This window comes from Mytilus trossulus, chromosome 13, assembly GCF_036588685.1.
Source record: "Mytilus trossulus isolate FHL-02 chromosome 13, PNRI_Mtr1.1.1.hap1, whole genome shotgun sequence".
Taxonomy (NCBI): domain Eukaryota; kingdom Metazoa; phylum Mollusca; class Bivalvia; order Mytilida; family Mytilidae; genus Mytilus; species Mytilus trossulus.
This window is the reverse complement of record NC_086385.1, coordinates 60,831,373-60,850,785: the sequence shown is the minus strand read 5'-3', so window position 1 is coordinate 60,850,785 and position 19,413 is coordinate 60,831,373. Positions and strand designations below refer to the sequence as shown.

Below are 19,413 nucleotides of genomic sequence, written 5' to 3'. Positions count from 1 at the left end.
AACACAACTTGGAGCCGACATTGATGAATTTGGCAGAAGATTGAGGATAAATTATATTTTTTGTAAGGATAATGAAGAAAACGAAGAAGAAGAAAATAAACCACTGGTAAGAAATAAATCAGACTGGATTCCAAGACCAACAAAAGATAAAGATTTAGAAGAAACTATTAAAACATTAAAAACAAATTCACTTACAAGCAATAAAAATGTCAAGGACAATTTAACCCGAGAGGAGAAAACAGCTTTACAAAATTTAAAATCAGATAAATCAATAATAATAAAAGAAGCGGATAAAGGTAATGCAGTTGTAATCATGGACCGTGAGTATTACAGAGATAGTATTTTAAATATGTTACAAGATGAAATGTCTTATGAGGTGACAGATAAAAAATTGGACCGACAAACAAGTACAATGATTAAGAAATTACTAAAGAAACATGAAACGGAATTGTTTAAAGAAGAGATAGATTACATTTCAAATTCTAAATTTTCAGAAAGCTATTTCTATGGTTTACCAAAAATTCACAAAAGTGAGGAAATTTCAAATGCGATATCAGAACAAAACAGTGAATACATCGAACTTTTAACACCAAATGATTTAAAATTTCGACCAATTGTGGGTGGACCCAATAGTGTTACACAGAATTTAAGCCATTTTATAGACATTGTGCTTAAACCTTTTTGAGACGATTTGGAATTTTTAAATCATCTACCAAAAACTGTAAACCCGAATTCAGAACTCATTACTTTTGATATTGTCAGCTTATACACAAATATCCCTCATGACTTAGGAATTACAGCCGTAAAATATTGGTTAGAAAATACGGAAAACGTCATTGAAAACAGATTAACAAAAGAATTTATCCTTGCATCTTTGAAACTTATACTAGAAAGAAATATTTTTTACTTTAACGGAACATACTATCATCAGAAAAAAGGAACAGCTATGGGTACTAAAATGGCGCCTTCATATGCCACTTTGGTACTTGGATATTTGGAACAATTATTATACGAAAAATTGAGTCACAAGTACGGAAATGAATTTGCCATTTACATACGTCAAAACTGGAAACGATTTCTTGACGACTGTTTTATAATTTGGAATTCGGATATATCTGTCTCAGATTTTCATTCTGATTTAAATTCTTTAAATCCATATATTCATTTCACTATTAACAGAAATGTCAGGGAATAGCCGTTTTTGGATATTTTGGTTATTATAACGGAAGACAATGAAATTGTCACAGATATCTTCTCCAAAAACACTGATACACATATGTATTTAAATTTTTACTCAAACCATCCAAAACATGTTAAATTAAATATACCTTTTAATCTAGCGTCAAGAATAATCACTATTACAAGTACAGACATATTACGCAATAAAAGACTGGAAGAATTAAAAGCGTATTTAAAGAAGCAACACTACCCGGAGCAAGTAATAAATTACGGAATTCAAAAGGCACTGACAAAAGGACCAATTGTTACAGAATCACGGCGATCCGAAACTACCGAGGAATCATCGAACAATTTAAACAAAATTATTCCGTTTGTCACAACTTATAATCCGCGAGATTATGACATTTTTAGTTTCATGCGACAAATTGAAACAAATTTACACAAAAGTGAAAGAATGGACAAGGTCTTACAGAAAAAGAAGATTATCAACAGCAAAAGACAGTCGAAAAGTCTGAAACGATATTTAACATCTTCAAAATTTGACTTTAATGAAACTGTGCCAATTGTAAAAAAAATGTACCGATAAACGATGTATGACTTGTCCAAATTTAATAGAAAAAAGTTCAATTTATTTCAAAAATGGAAAGCATTTTACTGTGAGGCAAAATATGTCTTGTAAAAGTTCAAACGTCATCTATTCTCTCATATGTTCAAATTGTGAGGAATTCTATGTTGGAGAGACAAAAAATGAACTGCGGACTAGAATGACTTTACATAGACAGCAAACCAACCATGAAGATTTAACACTCATCAGGGCAAACGACCATTTCCATCGTTGTTCTAATGGACGATTTAAAATATTTCCATTGTATATGGTCAATCGTCAAAATGATTTTCTCAGGAGGAAGAAGGAAGAATTATTCATAAACATTCTCAACCCGGGATTAAATGATAAATGATATTCTAATTTTAACGTAACATTTTAAAGTCTTAAAATGACATTAGTAGTCTCCCTTGTATTTGTTAACGTCATACTATTGTTAACGTCAATCAATTGTTTTATTTATATACAAGTCACATTACCTGAAGATCTGCGGAAGCAGTGAAAGTACTAGTAAAAAAGTGATGCATTGAAACCGTTATTATCTTTTAATAATTTTCTTATATATATATATATATAGTGTCTAAAAATAGCAACACTCAACATTCAATCTATCTAGATGTGGATCAGTTTTTAAATAAACTAATGCAAATACTAAATTAAATTATATGAGTGTCTAAGAATGTAACTTTAAAACACTAATGAGTGTTATAAAATTAGGTGTTATATTTTATATATTATTCACGCAATATCAATATAAGCTTCATCGGGCGTGTGCATCTATCTAGGTGAAATCGGATGCATGACAACAAATATCGTTGTAGCTTGAGCTACACTAAATTCGTTTAATAGTTTAACTTATTGATTGATGGTCTATATAAAACATATTTTTGCCGTTTATTGAAAATTACAATTTTAAATTTAAACAAATATAAAAAAGAAGATATGGTATAATTACCAATGAGACAACTATCCACCATTTGTCCACAAAAGACCAAAATGACACAGACATTAACAACTATAGATCACCACACGGCCTTCAACAGTGAGCAAAGCCGATACCGCATAGTCAGCTATAATAGGCCCCAATAAGACAATGTAAAAATAGTTGTTTTGGTTAAATAGAATGAAATTCATGAATTGTTCCTGTGGTTTTGGGTAAAACTGTTTTTCTCATTAAGTCCATTAGGTTCAAGAGTATGAACTGATGCATCCAGAACCTTTCTCTTTGTTTTCTCCTTTCGGAATCCAAATTTTGGTTTACCTCAATTATTTGAAAGGTGATATTATCAAAAGTATGTCCTGTTCTAAAGAGGTGTCTCGTAATTAGACATATATATACATATATCAAGTAACGCATGCCTTTCAAAGTCTGTTATGTTACACAGTGGGTTCGTGTGTAGCCTTGTTATTCTGAAATAAAATAATTGGTTGCTACATTCTATTTCCAACTGATTATCGTTTAAATACATATCACATGGACTTGAAAGTAGAAAATACAAAGAAAATGATTGGGTACAGCCTTCATTGTGTTGATGTGTTCAATTTGTATGATGATGATTTTTGTGATACGGATTTTAATGTTAAATTTGATTGACTTGGAATAGTGCGACAATGTGTTATTTTATTCTATTTGTTATCATTAGTTGCTTTCTTCATCATTCATCATTGCTATTTTTAAACGTATGTTTTATATTCAGAATGGCGAAACTGCACTTCACAATGCTGCACGGATCAGAAACACATACACCATCAAATTGCTAATTGATGCTGGTATTGATAGCATTACCCAGAACAAGGTAATGTTGTTATTTGCGTGTTCTTGATAGAGGAACATTTTGTAGAATGCAAGACAATAAAAACAGAGTGTCTGCTGAATTCACTAATGTTATGGCATAAAGTATCAATACAAAAGTGGGGCAACACATACTAAACATGCTAAAGGGTCATTCAAACTCATAGATCGAAAATCAATTGACAACGTCATGGCTTGAAAAAAAAGACAAACAGACAATTAACATAACACATCACAAAACATAGAAAACTAAAGACTAAGTAGCACGAACCCCACAAAAATTGTAAGTGATCTCAGGGTTAAGGGTAAACAGATCTTGTTTCACATGTGGCAGCCATTGGTTGCTCATGTTATTATAAACCCGGTAAATAGTATAATAGTATAATCTGATATCGGGTACCAGTTTGACTTTAAGTTTAGTGTGAGTTAATGCTGTTTTACTCCTATTAATGTAATAGATTGATTCCTGATTAATTTCATATTATGTTAATATTGTTATTTTGTTGTCTATCCAGTATGGTTACACTGCTCTGCACATTGCTGTAATGAACGGAAATACAGATATCGGCAAATTTCTGATCGATGCTGGTCTCAATATACAAAATCAGGTCAGTGGATTATACGTTAAACTTACAGTTATATTGAATTATGTACAATAACAAACATAAAGTTTACTGCATCAATATATATGCTGTGTGGTTGGTTCAAACCAATTATCTTCATTTTTCAAAACAAACACTGTAGAAAGCAACAAAATGAAGGAAAAAAAACATTGTTGATTGAAAACTGATCCTAATGTTGAGGAGACAATATATCTAGAGACACTAGGTTATATTGTAACAATTCTAGTAATGAAGCTTACAATCAATTACATTTTAAATATGATGAGCTACTATCATACGACATAAAATATAAACATTGTTCAACTGACATGTACTCAAAATTACATAGCCTGCACTGTTTGGAAAATAAGACAAGAAATTATATTTGGTTTACATATAAGAACAGAAAATAAGTGCACGGACTTGGCAACAACATTACAGAAACACATGTTACTATCAATGATATCAAAACTATTAAATTATAAAAATGATATATCTTATTTAATAAAAGTCAGAGCAATGAAAAAGAGGTAGCCATATGGCTATACAGTAGGTTAGATTAAACCATTTTTGAAAACATCAACACAAGGAAGGAAGGTATGACTGATCAATTTAGAAGTAGACGAAAGCATACTGTAATTATATCAAACAATACAAATATTTCCAATTATTTTTTTTAATCATTTTAAAATCAGACTCACAGTATTGTTGAAAAAAAATGAATCATTTTGAAAGACACAATTTTTTTTTTTTTCGGATTTGCTCAGCGTTTTAAAAATTCAGTGATTTGTTCACATATTTTGAATTTCCATATCTAAGTAGCAATATTCTAGCAGCACCTGCATACGGGATATATATCTTCAAATTGACACGATATTCCCGTGCTTGCATTTCCTATCATGAATTTCTTGATAGAGGTGGTGCTCACAAGGAAGCTATTAAATCAAGAGTTCCAAATGGTGAAGTTGAAATCATCCATTCGTACAGTTTACGGACGCCATCACGAGTTGGTTGACCGTTATGGAATAACGTTTTTGCAAATGATATCGGATATGTTTCTGACGTCTTACTACAATCCCGTGCCCTTTCATGAATGTGACCTACCGAATTAGACTATTTACCGGATTTTTTATCATATAATCAACACGACGGGTGCCAAATGTGAAGCAGGATCTTCTTACCCTTCCGGAACACCTGATATCACCCCTAGTTTTTGGTGAGGTTCGTGTTGTTTATTCTTTAGTTTTCTATGTTGTGTCATGTGTACTGTTGTTTGTCCGTTTGTATTTTCAGTTTAGCCATGTCGTTGTCAGTTTATTCTAGATTCATTAGTTTTACTGTCCGTTTGATATGATTCGTCCATCTCTTGAAGTATAATTTGTTTTCAATTATATTCATGGTTCGACACGAGATCTTTCACGGAGCAATCGCAAAGCTTGACCATTGTTAGATATTCTTTCACAATCTGTTATCTCGTTCAACTGAATGACACTTGTGTGATATACTAACTGCGAACATCTGATTTGTTTCGCATAACTCCCAAGTACAACTTTGGTTTTCTTTACAGAAGACCCGTATATTGATAAAACAATATCCTTAGCATGTACTAGTAGAGTTCCCAAATTATGTTTTTATGGAATAAAACATACATGTACAGTACGTTAACAAAACACAATATTTATGAATATTATCTATCTCCCTATATGAGGCGTGGTTTGTGAAACAGCTGTTTTACTAGTGCAGGTCGCATTATATTGCGTTAAATTGACATGAAACAGGTTAATAATTGATTGATTTAAACACCACCTTTCAATAAAGATTGGTATCCGGGTTAATAGTTCTATAAGTTTTATAAATTTCATAATAACATACGACAAAAACATAAAGCATAACCAATATTCAACTTACATGTACTGAAAATGTAAACCGAATACAAATTATATGAGAGCACATTGATAAAAGTACTCGAAACTTCTGAAATTGCACTGTTTTTGTAATTTAACATAACATTTGATATGGTTTACATAAAATAACAGAAAACACGATTGCATAGAGTGAACAACAAAACTACATATTGACGTTGGTTATGTTTTGACAGTCAACGTTGACCGAACATCTTTTCGTTACTAATGTGACCAAGATGACGGCGAAAATAGCACCGCCCTTAACATAATTAATTTTCACTGCACGATAATCGTTAACTAAAATAATACACAAACACATACACATTCGCTTAAATGATAATGAGTTTTTTGCAGTTATTATTTTTTAATAACATTTTATTGACACGGTGTTGTTTTATTTTCTTATTTGAAATAATCTGCCTTCGTTATCATTAAATGATATGTTAAAAGTATTGTATGTCATTATGAATAGGATGGTGAAACTGAACTTCACCTTGCTGCACGACTAAGAAACACGGAAGTTACCATGTTGCTTATTGATGCTGGTATTGATCTAAATGCACAGAACAAGGTTAGTAAATGATCAACAAAACCGACACAAAACTGTGTACTACGTGTTTATATATGCAACGACAAATAAAAATGTTTTTTAACATAGTATAACGTTTGATTTCTTCAAATGGAATTGACCTCACCCTTTTTAAATTAATTTAGAGTTCTGTATTTTATTACTATTTGTTAATATACTTTGACAAAAATTAATTGAGCTGCATCTATGTTGTCATATACAAACACACGTTACACCGTTTGACGCATCTATATGTCTGAGTGTTCCTGATGAAGGATATTCTAGAAAACGCGTCATCGACGGCGTCATCATCTTCTGTGTTATTGTCGTCATCATTCGGGAAAGTCGTATAAGCCTTTAGCTTTGATAGATGTTCATAGTTCACTTGCTTATATGATTATCGATGCCTGTTATATTGTGCCTATTACTTCTATTTCATAAGACACTATATTTTTATATACAGTATCATTAAGGAAACATAATTTAGCATTGTTTTGAAAAAAATAACACAACGGACAGCAATTTGTAGTGTTATTACGATTGTACAGGTAGGAATTATAGCTTTAACAATTGGCGCAAAAAAAGAAATTTGAAGCATAATATGTCTGACTTAACATTTTAAATATAAATACTGTTGCTTTGTCATCAACATGCTTGTATTCATAGATAAGCTATTCGTGTATCTGTAATATGTGATTTTTCTTTGTTTTTTTGTTAACAGACAAGAGATACATAAACAGCACGTCAGTTATGTTATTTTTGTTTGGTGTTTTTTCTCGAATCTGATGATTTAAGCCTTTTTGAATTTATAAGTATAGTATGTTCATGTGCTGTGCTGTTAAACAACTGTCCCATGTTAAAGAGGGTTGAGAGCATATAAATACGTTTAACCCCGCCACATGCTTTATGGTTTGTTTTCATTGTTGAAGGCCTTACGATTGATTATAAATGTTTACATCCACTTCATTTAAACGAAGGTGGATAGGGGTCTCGATGTCAATCAAACCAAATCTCCTTTTATACTCTTCTGTGAAATAACAATATCAATGTCACCATTGGGTCCTCATCACAGCAAGAAAAACTCCCGCAGCTGTAGACGGGCTTTAGCTGATCCCTAAACAATAATCAATCTATGCATATTCATTAAGCTCAAATGCATCCATGCACCATGCAATATGAACTAATGACAAATTCGTATAACACTCTGATATCGGGTACCAGTTTTACTTTACGCTAAGTGCCAGTCTTTGCTGTTTTACTTCCATTAGTCCAATAGGTTGCTTCCTGTTTTATTTCCTATTATGTTAAAACTGTATTTTTTGTATCCAGTATGGTAACACTGCACTTGTCGTTGCTGTGAGTTACGAAAACACAGAAATCGCTAAGTTGTTGATTGATGGTGGCATTGATCTCAATATTAAGAATCAGGTCAGTAACTTACAATCATATTGAATTATCCGCTATACCAAATCATTCATTTACTGCATCACATGTGATTTCAAACTAGACCCAATATGCTTTCTAGTGTGTGTGTGGATACTCTTTACTAAAGAAAAGTTGCAAAATTAGTGAAAAGTGACAAATTAGAATCTTCCATAACAAACACTGAAGAATGCAGAACATTGGAAATTGAAACAAATTTTCCTATTGTTGTGGTCACAAAATATAGAGAAAAACACAAGGGCAAATTAAAACAGTTCTAGTGGTGAGGCTTACAATCAACGACAATTTAAATGTAATGAGATAATATAATACGACAAAAACATAAAACATAAACAATATTTTACTGACATGTACTGAAAATTTAAACCAAATAAAAATCATATGAGAGCACACTGATATAAGTACTCGAAACTACTGAAATTGCACTGTTTTTTTGTAATCTAACACAAAATATGATATGTTTTACATAGAATAACAGAAAACACGATTGCATAGAGTGAGCAACAAAAATAAAGGTACACCTTTTAGTATCAATTGTATCGAAACTATTAAAAAAAATTCAAAGAATATATTTTATTTTAAAAATAGTCAGAGCATTGCTCGCTATGTAGCCATATGTCTACGACGTAGGTTGAATTATACTATTGTTTTGAAAACTTTAAAGACTAGGGACATTTAGAAATAGACAGACTGACAACTGTAAATGTTTCTTCGTCAAACACAAAGATATGTACATCTGTTATTAGATCAGTTTGAATCATTACCGGTCAATAAAGTCTAGAACAATAATAAAAGAAGTAGCAAAACGAAATATTCCCTGTAACATTTACTAACAATAAGACAATACAAAATATGACAAGACATGCAATGTCTATATAACATGTTTGAAACGTTATGACTATTTATCAATAAACGTTTACAATTTCTGTCATTTAATGATCTTTTTTATGACCAATGGTGTCTGGCATTTGTCTCTGTTTTTGCCATGTTGTCAACCCGGCAACTCATTGCTTAATATTTTCTGATGGTTCTGTGAATATTGAATATTTAATACATATCAATGATAGAACACGTTTGTATTTATTTTATTTTATTGAGGTTGTTTTGTATTCATACTGGTACAATTACCAAATTATGTCTTTTTGAAGAGATCCAGCACATAAAGAAAACACTAATACTATACATCTCCCCATAAACAGCGTGGTTTGTGAAACATATGTATGTACAACATGCAAGCAAAATGTATCTCATTTTACTAATAACAATAAAGTGGGATGTTTTTGTTTCATGCATGTATGTACATAAGGTAAAACAATGCTCATAGCGCATTTAACATTTTGAAATACAATTAATAAAAGATATATATCACTGCCCAGTTAATCAGCATGAGACAAGTATTTAAGTTAGTTGATAATTTGGGAAGAAATTAATTATATTTCCTTAATATGAGGGTAGTTATGTTTTTCCTGCTTGAATTGCATTGAGAATCAGATAGAATATTATACAATCTCGGATACGTATAATCCGTGTTCAGATCTAGTAGGCCGATCTAATGAATGTCATACAAAACCATGAAGGAATATTTCAGAAAATGGTATGGGAAAGTCCCTTTTGATATCAACACTCGACTAAAATTAAATGGTATTTTGAAAACTTGTTACTAAGGCATGTTGCCTTATAATCAGGGTAAAAACTTGCATGAAACCGGCCATTATTGTATGCCTTTAAAAACCTTTCAATGAAGCTTTGTTTCTGGGTTTGTAATTCTTTTAGATTTATAAATGTCATGAAGGTTTGAATATTAACTTAAAATAAAACTTAAACAAAGACAAAATCTGAAAGATAATGCCACGAACGAAATGTAGGTTTGCAATGTTTCTCTTCCGCAACTGTATTTTCATATTTGTACCAAACAGCCAAATGCATATATGAAAAAAATAATACATGAAATGCACAAAATTAAATATGACTATTGTTAAGCATAGACCATACAGAGAAAGACACGAATAATAGCTAACAAAAGGTACCATGTATGACAGTTGCTATCCATTCGTTTGATGTGTTTGTGCTTTTGTTTTTTGAATTTTCCTCGGAGTTCAATAATTTTGTGGGTTTACTTTTTTACTAGATACACTTTTTAATTCCTGGCAGTTGAAACATTCTTAACTTGTTATTAATACATTCAGAGTTACTAATCCCCATTACTAATAATCACCAGGTTTGCTTAAGATTTGAATCCTTTGTATATCAGCATCACACGGATGCACACACGACAATTAACTAACAATATTATGTGTTATGACTAAATATGTAATATCTATTTCCAAAGGGATTCTGGTCTTTTTTTTATTAATGTGTGTCTGCTTTGTATCGCTCTAGTGAAATAGTCCCTTTTCAACGGATGTGAAACACTTCAATCTTATGTTGTGCTGCAACACAACCAGCGTTTCCCCTGGGTCAATTATTTGATTTTTTTCGCCACCTCTTTCGCCAACATAATACATGTTTCGCCACTTTTTTACATTTTTTTGCCAAGTAACCCAAATCTATGTTTCTTTTAAAATCCCCCCCTCAATAAGATGAGTTTGCCTAATTGCTGTCTATGATTATTCTCTCAAACTTGTATTAGAGTCAACATTGTAATGACTCGACAAATACTAAACATTAAACTGAAAAAAAGACCTTTATAGGGCTTGATAATATTTTGAACAACTTTAAAAGAAGGGGACCACGTTCTTTTAAAATAAAGAAGATACATGTCCTGGAATATAGAAAAAATCCTCGATACCTAAAAGATGTACAGTTCTATGGGAAAGTTTCTTTTAAAATAAAAACATGTGCCCTTTTGTACTAAGACGTGGTTTTTACAACAAAACATGTTTTTCTCACTTGAAAATGATCCCTAAAGGTGTAGTCATTACATTGAAGGGTTACTATCATTCGAGGGGTAGTTCCCAACCTGTTGTCTAGATTCCCCCATAACACGACGGGTTAGACCATGGTAAACATGTAAAACTATGCTTGGAACACGTGTGTCACTGAATAGACTTTTAAGTAACCACTCAAATTAATTATCGATATCAACGTTAAATAATTAAGTTTTATATCGGAGACCTTTCTTGCTTTTGTACATTTTTCGTCATAACAACAGTTTTCTTTTCTGGACTATCATTTAAAGAAGGACAGGAGTCGTCAAAATTTTGCGTCGCCAATTGGTTAATAAATCCTTTATGTGACATATGACGGGCGCCATTTAACCATATCATTTTGTCATATAATACAATCAACACCTTTATTAATTAGTCCTTTGATGTCGATAGCTATACAATGCAATCAGCTGATTATTGATTTTCTGTCAAAATCTTAACGAGTTTAAGGTGAATTCCGAGTATTGTCTGATCAGGTAAAGTCCGAAAACCCGAAAAAAGTAAATAAACAAGATGGTTGAAAATAAATCGTTATATATATTTCTTTCGCCAAATTCTTTCGCCAATGACGAATTTTGGTCGCCACGATTATTATTTTTTCGCAAATTGCGAAAATGACGACCGCCAGCGGAAACCCTGAACACAACTATACAAGGTTAAAGGTAGAATTAAGCGTTAACGAACATATTCACCGCGCCAAAATTATGTATGTCCTACAGCTGGGTTCTGTATATCATTGTTTTTCGTTGGTTCATGTCTGTCATATTAATTTTTCGTAACTTGTTTTGTTATGAAATAGGTTGTTAGTTGTCCCGGTCATTTATAGCCGACAATACGTTATATGTTTTTCACATTGTTGAAAACCTATGGTTTCTTATCTTCTGTGTCTTCTGTACTATAATTTGTCTGTTTGTCTTTTTGATTTTAGCCATGGCGTTGTCATTGTATTTTCTATCTATGAGTTTGACTCTCCTTCTGGTATATTTCTTCCCTCTTTTATTATTACGTACATTCACAGCATTTTAATTTTGACGGATCGTTGTCTTATTGGCAATCGTCTGATTTGTATCATAGATAACAGAGTAGAAAGCTGTTATTTTCTCGTTTTTAAGTTTAAGAGTGGTTAAAACTTGTCAATATTTCTAAAGGAACTACCTACTTCACAACTATTCCAATAAACAAAATTAAAAGCATGCATTTATATATATAGGTGGCCGTGATGAAGATAATAAATCTTATTAAAACAGACAGTGCGTTTGTAGAGTAGATCCATGTGTTCGTGGATAGGTTTTTGTGTCCTGTTAAATTGTTCCTTTTAAAAGTTTTGGATTCTCATAAATTCCATGTATAACTTTTGGACTAGTAATTTATTCTTACATACTTTTTATTTTTTAACCCTGTCTGCGCTCATTGCCTGATTTTTTAACCCTGTCTGCGCTCATTGCCTATGTAAAATTTAAAATTGTTTATAATCCAGGTACTTTTGATAACTATTGTATGCACATTGAACGACAAATTTATGTGACGTATATAATTTTTCTGACGTCAGACACTCAAATCAATCCATGTGTTCGTAGATCGTAGATGTTGTTGTGTCCTGTTAAATTGTTATACGATGATGACTGATGTTCCCATATTTTGACTATTTTATTGATTGTGACTGTTTATTTAACGCATCATGTAAATGTAACGGAATTTGATGAGACTGTTATTAAAGTGAGAGGGTTAGCGCTATAGAACCAGGTTTAATCCACCATTTTCTACATTTGAAAATGCCTGTACCAAGTCAGGAATATGACAGTTCTTGTCCATTCGTTTTTGATGCGTTTTGTTTTTTGATTTTGCCATGTGATTATGGACTTTCCAAATTGATTTTCCTCTGAGTTCAGTATTTTTGTGATTTTACTTTTTTTTTGTACATGTGTTTGGCCATGCATGTGATTTTTTAACTACTTTTTACTATAGTACATATTGCTTAATGGTGCTTGTTAAAATGATATAAACATACTTTGAAGACATTTGAGGCACTTAACAGTCTGGTTGATTGGTTCTGATATTTTCAATCGAATGACATAATTCGAATTATCCAGAAATCAAACAGTCGGGGGTAACTTGCTCATCATTATTATACTTCAAAAACAAATTGAGAGGGGACACTCAGCTCTGGATCAGCAGCCATTTGTATCTTTGATTAAAATACACAACACATTATGATGTATGTACCGTATAGTAAGTTTGGTATCCTTTTGGTACATATATAAGCTATAATGGATACAATGTAAACTGTCTGTGCATAATCCAACAAGTTTCCAAAAAATATTCTTACTAAAAATTTGTCCAGTTCTTTATGGATAATGAATGCTAGGTCCCGCATTGCACCAATAGGTATGATAAAGTGTCTTTCTATTTTTACATCATTTTTGATCATGGATCCGTTTTTTTATTTATTTATATTATAATGTATAGAAATTAATCAGTCTCTTTATCAGTCCATTGTGTTAATTGATTAACATTTTCGTCATCGTCTTTGTCTTTATTTTCCACTTTATGGTCGTCATTATGTTAGTATTTGACATTGAAAGTTGTTCATGTTATTCAAAATACTAAATAAACATTGTTTTTGTTTATGCTTGGTATATTGGGCCTCCTCCTCTAGATGTGTCAGTTCTTCATGAACATGTTTCGGAACATTTTACTGTGAAAAAAGCAGAACATAAACTTGCAGACTACAGTTTACATATATTGGCATTTATCAGAAATTGAATAGAAAATAAGCTGACAATATATTGTATTCCCTTGTTCTTAATTAACGCCATATTGTACAGAACCGATCATTTATAAAATGAAAAAAAATAAGAAAATTTAAACGTTTATCTAGATTACGAACCCCACATATGCTTTTAAGTTACAGTAAATGAATATCCTTCGGTGTAATATGACTGTTACATATCATTAGATGTTATATACACGTGACAGTAGGTTAGAAAATCGAGGCCATTGTGTATGTACAAATATGTCTACAACTATGCTGCAATATATTTGAAGTCATGTTCGGTATTTCTAAAATGATAACATTTGAACGATTTAATTATGCCAACCATGGTACAGGTAAATCATGTAAAATATACCTGTTGTATTATTCACCTGGTGCTAAGTTTAAAACATATCTCTATCAGATTAGACATTAAAACATTGTTGTATCGTCATTCAATTGTTTAACCCGTTCTTTATTTCATTGATTGAACTATCATTTACCTTTAAGAAACAATTATGTTACCTTTCGCAGACCAAGGTTTCTTAAGAATAAACGTCCTATTTCTTAAAAATATTGGACAGCTAAAGGTAGACTAACTGATTCTTACAGGTAACGGATAGTTCAATCACTAAAACAAAACAAAAACACTATTAATTACCCCAATTGTTTTCAAAAAACAAGTATACAACCAAAGAACAAAAGACAAATATTTTGTTTATCAAAGTCACCTAACAATACAATATCACTCATCAAAACGGTATCTTGAGGTAAAAAAATATGCTTCAAAGTAAAGTAAAGGCAACAGTAGTATACCGCAAATAATACAAATATTTCCAATTATTTTTTTTAATCATTTTAAAATCAGACTCACAGTATTGTTGAAAAAAAATGAATCATTTTGAAAGACACAATTTTTTTTTTTTTCGGATTTGCTCAGCGTTTTAAAAATTCAGTGATTTGTTCACATATTTTGAATTTCCATATCTAAGTAGCAATATTCTAGCAGCACCTGCATACGGGATATATATCTTCAAATTGACACGATATTCCCGTGCTTGCATTTCCTATCATGAATTTCTTGATAGAGGTGGTGCTCACAAGGAAGCTATTAAATCAAGAGTTCCAAATGGTGAAGTTGAAATCATCCATTCGTACAGTTTACGGACGCCATCACGAGTTGGTTGACCGTTATGGAATAACGTTTTTGCAAATGATATCGGATATGTTCCTGACGTCTTACTACAATCCCGTGCCCTTTCATGAATGTGACCTACCGAATTAGACTATTTACCGGATTTTTTATCATATAATCAACACGACGGGTGCCAAATGTGAAGCAGGATCTTCTTACCCTTCCGGAACACCTGATATCACCCCTAGTTTTTGGTGAGGTTCGTGTTGTTTATTCTTTAGTTTTCTATGTTGTGTCATGTGTACTGTTGTTTGTCCGTTTGTATTTTCAGTTTAGCCATGTCGTTGTCAGTTTATTCTAGATTCATTAGTTTTACTGTCCGTTTGATATGATTCGTCCATCTCTTGAAGTATAATTTGTTTTCAATTATATTCATGGTTCGACACGAGATCTTTCACGGAGCAATCGCAAAGCTTGACCATTGTTAGATATTCTTTCACAATCTGTTATCTCGTTCAACTGAATGACACTTGTGTGATATACTAACTGCGAACATCTGATTTGTTTCGCATAACTCCCAAGTACAACTTTGGTTTTCTTTACAGAAGACCCGTATATTGATAAAACAATATCCTTAGCATGTACTAGTAGAGTTCCCAAATTATGTTTTTATGGAATAAAACATACATGTACAGTACGTTAACAAAACACAATATTTATGAATATTATCTATCTCCCTATATGAGGCGTGGTTTGTGAAACAGCTGTTTTACTAGTGCAGGTCGCATTATATTGCGTTAAATTGACATGAAACAGGTTAATAATTGATTGATTTAAACACCACCTTTCAATAAAGATTGGTATCCGGGTTGATAGTTCTATAAGTTTTATAAATTTCATAATAACATACGACAAAAACATAAAGCATAACCAATATTCAACTTACATGTACTGAAAATGTAAACCGAATACAAATTATATGAGAGCACATTGATAAAAGTACTCGAAACTTCTGAAATTGCACTGTTTTTGTAATTTAACATAACATTTGATATGGTTTACATAAAATAACAGAAAACACGATTGCATAGAGTGAACAACAAAACTACATATTGACGTTGGTTATGTTTTGACAGTCAACGTTGACCGAACATCTTTTCGTTACTAATGTGACCAAGATGACGGCGAAAATAGCACCGCCCTTAACATAATTAATTTTCACTGCACGATAATCGTTAACTAAAATAATACACAAACACATACACATTCGCTTAAATGATAATGAGTTTTTTGCAGTTATTATTTTTTAATAACATTTTATTGACACGGTGTTGTTTTATTTTCTTATTTGAAATAATCTGCCTTCGTTATCATTAAATGATATGTTAAAAGTATTGTATGTCATTATGAATAGGATGGTGAAACTGAACTTCACCTTGCTGCACGACTAAGAAACACGGAAGTTACCATGTTGCTTATTGATGCTGGTATTGATCTAAATGCACAGAACAAGGTTAGTAAATGATCAACAAAACCGACACAAAACTGTGTACTACGTGTTTATATATGCAACGACAAATAAAAATGTTTTTTAACATAGTATAACGTTTGATTTCTTCAAATGGAATTGACCTCACCCTTTTTAAATTAATTTAGAGTTCTGTATTTTATTACTATTTGTTAATATACTTTGACAAAAATTAATTGAGCTGCATCTATGTTGTCATATACAAACACACGTTACACCGTTTGACGCATCTATATGTCTGAGTGTTCCTGATGAAGGATATTCTAGAAAACGCGTCATCGACGGCGTCATCATCTTCTGTGTTATTGTCGTCATCATTCGGGAAAGTCGTATAAGCCTTTAGCTTTGATAGATGTTCATAGTTCACTTGCTTATATGATTATCGATGCCTGTTATATTGTGCCTATTACTTCTATTTCATAAGACACTATATTTTTATATACAGTATCATTAAGGAAACATAATTTAGCATTGTTTTGAAAAAAATAACACAACGGACAGCAATTTGTAGTGTTATTACGATTGTACAGGTAGGAATTATAGCTTTAACAATTGGCGCAAAAAAAGAAATTTGAAGCATAATATGTCTGACTTAACATTTTAAATATAAATACTGTTGCTTTGTCATCAACATGCTTGTATTCATAGATAAGCTATTCGTGTATCTGTAATATGTGATTTTTCTTTGTTTTTTTGTTAACAGACAAGAGATACATAAACAGCACGTCAGTTATGTTATTTTTGTTTGGTGTTTTTTCTCGAATCTGATGATTTAAGCCTTTTTGAATTTATAAGTATAGTATGTTCATGTGCTGTGCTGTTAAACAACTGTCCCATGTTAAAGAGGGTTGAGAGCATATAAATACGTTTAACCCCGCCACATGCTTTATGGTTTGTTTTCATTGTTGAAGGCCTTACGATTGATTATAAATGTTTACATCCACTTCATTTAAACGAAGGTGGATAGGGGTCTCGATGTCAATCAAACCAAATCTCCTTTTATACTCTTCTGTGAAATAACAATATCAATGTCACCATTGGGTCCTCATCACAGCAAGAAAAACTCCCGCAGCTGTAGACGGGCTTTAGCTGATCCCTAAACAATAATCAATCTATGCATATTCATTAAGCTCAAATGCATCCATGCACCATGCAATATGAACTAATGACAAATTCGTATAACACTCTGATATCGGGTACCAGTTTTACTTTACGCTAAGTGCCAGTCTTTGCTGTTTTACTTCCATTAGTCCAATAGGTTGCTTCCTGTTTTATTTCCTATTATGTTAAAACTGTATTTTTTGTATCCAGTATGGTAACACTGCACTTGTCGTTGCTGTGAGTTACGAAAACACAGAAATCGCTAAGTTGTTGATTGATGGTGGCATTGATCTCAATATTAAGAATCAGGTCAGTAACTTACAATCATATTGAATTATCCGCTATACCAAATCATTCATTTACTGCATCACATGTGATTTCAAACTAGACCCAATATGCTTTCTAGTGTGTGTGTGGATACTCTTTACTAAAGAAAAGTTGCAAAATTAGTGAAAAGTGACAAATTAGAATCTTCCATAACAAACACTGAAGAATGCAGAACATTGGAAATTGAAACAAATTTTCCTATTGTTGTGGTCACAAAATATAGAGAAAAACACAAGGGCAAATTAAAACAGTTCTAGTGGTGAGGCTTACAATCAACGACAATTTAAATGTAATGAGATAATATAATACGACAAAAACATAAAACATAAACAATATTTTACTGACATGTACTGAAAATTTAAACCAAATAAAAATCATATGAGAGCACACTGATATAAGTACTCGAAACTACTGAAATTGCACTGTTTTTTTGTAATCTAACACAAAATATGATATGTTTTACATAGAATAACAGAAAACACGATTGCATAGAGTGAGCAACAAAAATAAAGGTACACCTTTTAGTATCAATTGTATCGAAACTATTAAAAAAAATTCAAAGAATATATTTTATTTTAAAAATAGTCAGAGCATTGCTCGCTATGTAGCCATATGTCTACGACGTAGGTTGAATTATACTATTGTTTTGAAAACTTTAAAGACTAGGGACATTTAGAAATAGACAGACTGACAACTGTAAATGTTTCTTCGTCAAACACAAAGATATGTACATCTGTTATTAGATCAGTTTGAATCATTACCGGTCAATAAAGTCTAGAACAATAATAAAAGAAGTAGCAAAACGAAATATTCCCTGTAACATTTACTAACAATAAGACAATACAAAATATGACAAGACATGCAATGTCTATATAACATGTTTGAAACGTTATGACTATTTATCAATAAACGTTTACAATTTCTGTCATTTAATGATCTTTTTTATGACCAATGGTGTCTGGCATTTGTCTCTGTTTTTGCCATGTTGTCAACCCGGCAACTCATTGCTTAATATTTTCTGATGGTTCTGTGAATATTGAATATTTAATACATATCAATGATAGAACACGTTTGTATTTATTTTATTTTATTGAGGTTGTTTTGTATTCATACTGGTACAATTACCAAATTATGTCTTTTTGAAGAGATCCAGCACATAAAGAAAACACTAATACTATACATCTCCCCATAAACAGCGTGGTTTGTGAAACATATGTATGTACAACATGCAAGCAAAATGTATCTCATTTTACTAATAACAATAAAGTGGGATGTTTTTGTTTCATGCATGTATGTACATAAGGTAAAACAATGCTCATAGCGCATTTAACATTTTGAAATACAATTAATAAAAGATATATATCACTGCCCAGTTAATCAGCATGAGACAAGTATTTAAGTTAGTTGATAATTTGGGAAGAAATTAATTATATTTCCTTAATATGAGGGTAGTTATGTTTTTCCTGCTTGAATTGCATTGAGAATCAGATAGAATATTATACAATCTCGGATACGTATAATCCGTGTTCAGATCTAGTAGGCCGATCTAAT

At 31.7% G+C, this 19,413-nt stretch overlaps 1 protein-coding gene across 1 annotated transcript in view; it reads left to right on the top strand.

Moving 5' to 3' along the window:
• LOC134694551 (ankyrin repeat domain-containing protein 6-like) overlaps nucleotides 1–19,413 on the top strand; it is a 43,141-nt gene that overhangs the window by 2,575 nt on the left and 21,153 nt on the right. The window contains exons 3-8 of the mRNA XM_063555564.1: nucleotides 3,481–3,579; nucleotides 4,091–4,183; nucleotides 6,554–6,652; nucleotides 7,979–8,077; nucleotides 16,321–16,419; nucleotides 17,746–17,844. Of these exons, the coding sequence (XP_063411634.1) occupies nucleotides 3,481–3,579; nucleotides 4,091–4,183; nucleotides 6,554–6,652; nucleotides 7,979–8,077; nucleotides 16,321–16,419; nucleotides 17,746–17,844 (588 nt within the window). The remainder of the gene's footprint in view (nucleotides 1–3,480; nucleotides 3,580–4,090; nucleotides 4,184–6,553; nucleotides 6,653–7,978; nucleotides 8,078–16,320; nucleotides 16,420–17,745; nucleotides 17,845–19,413) is intronic.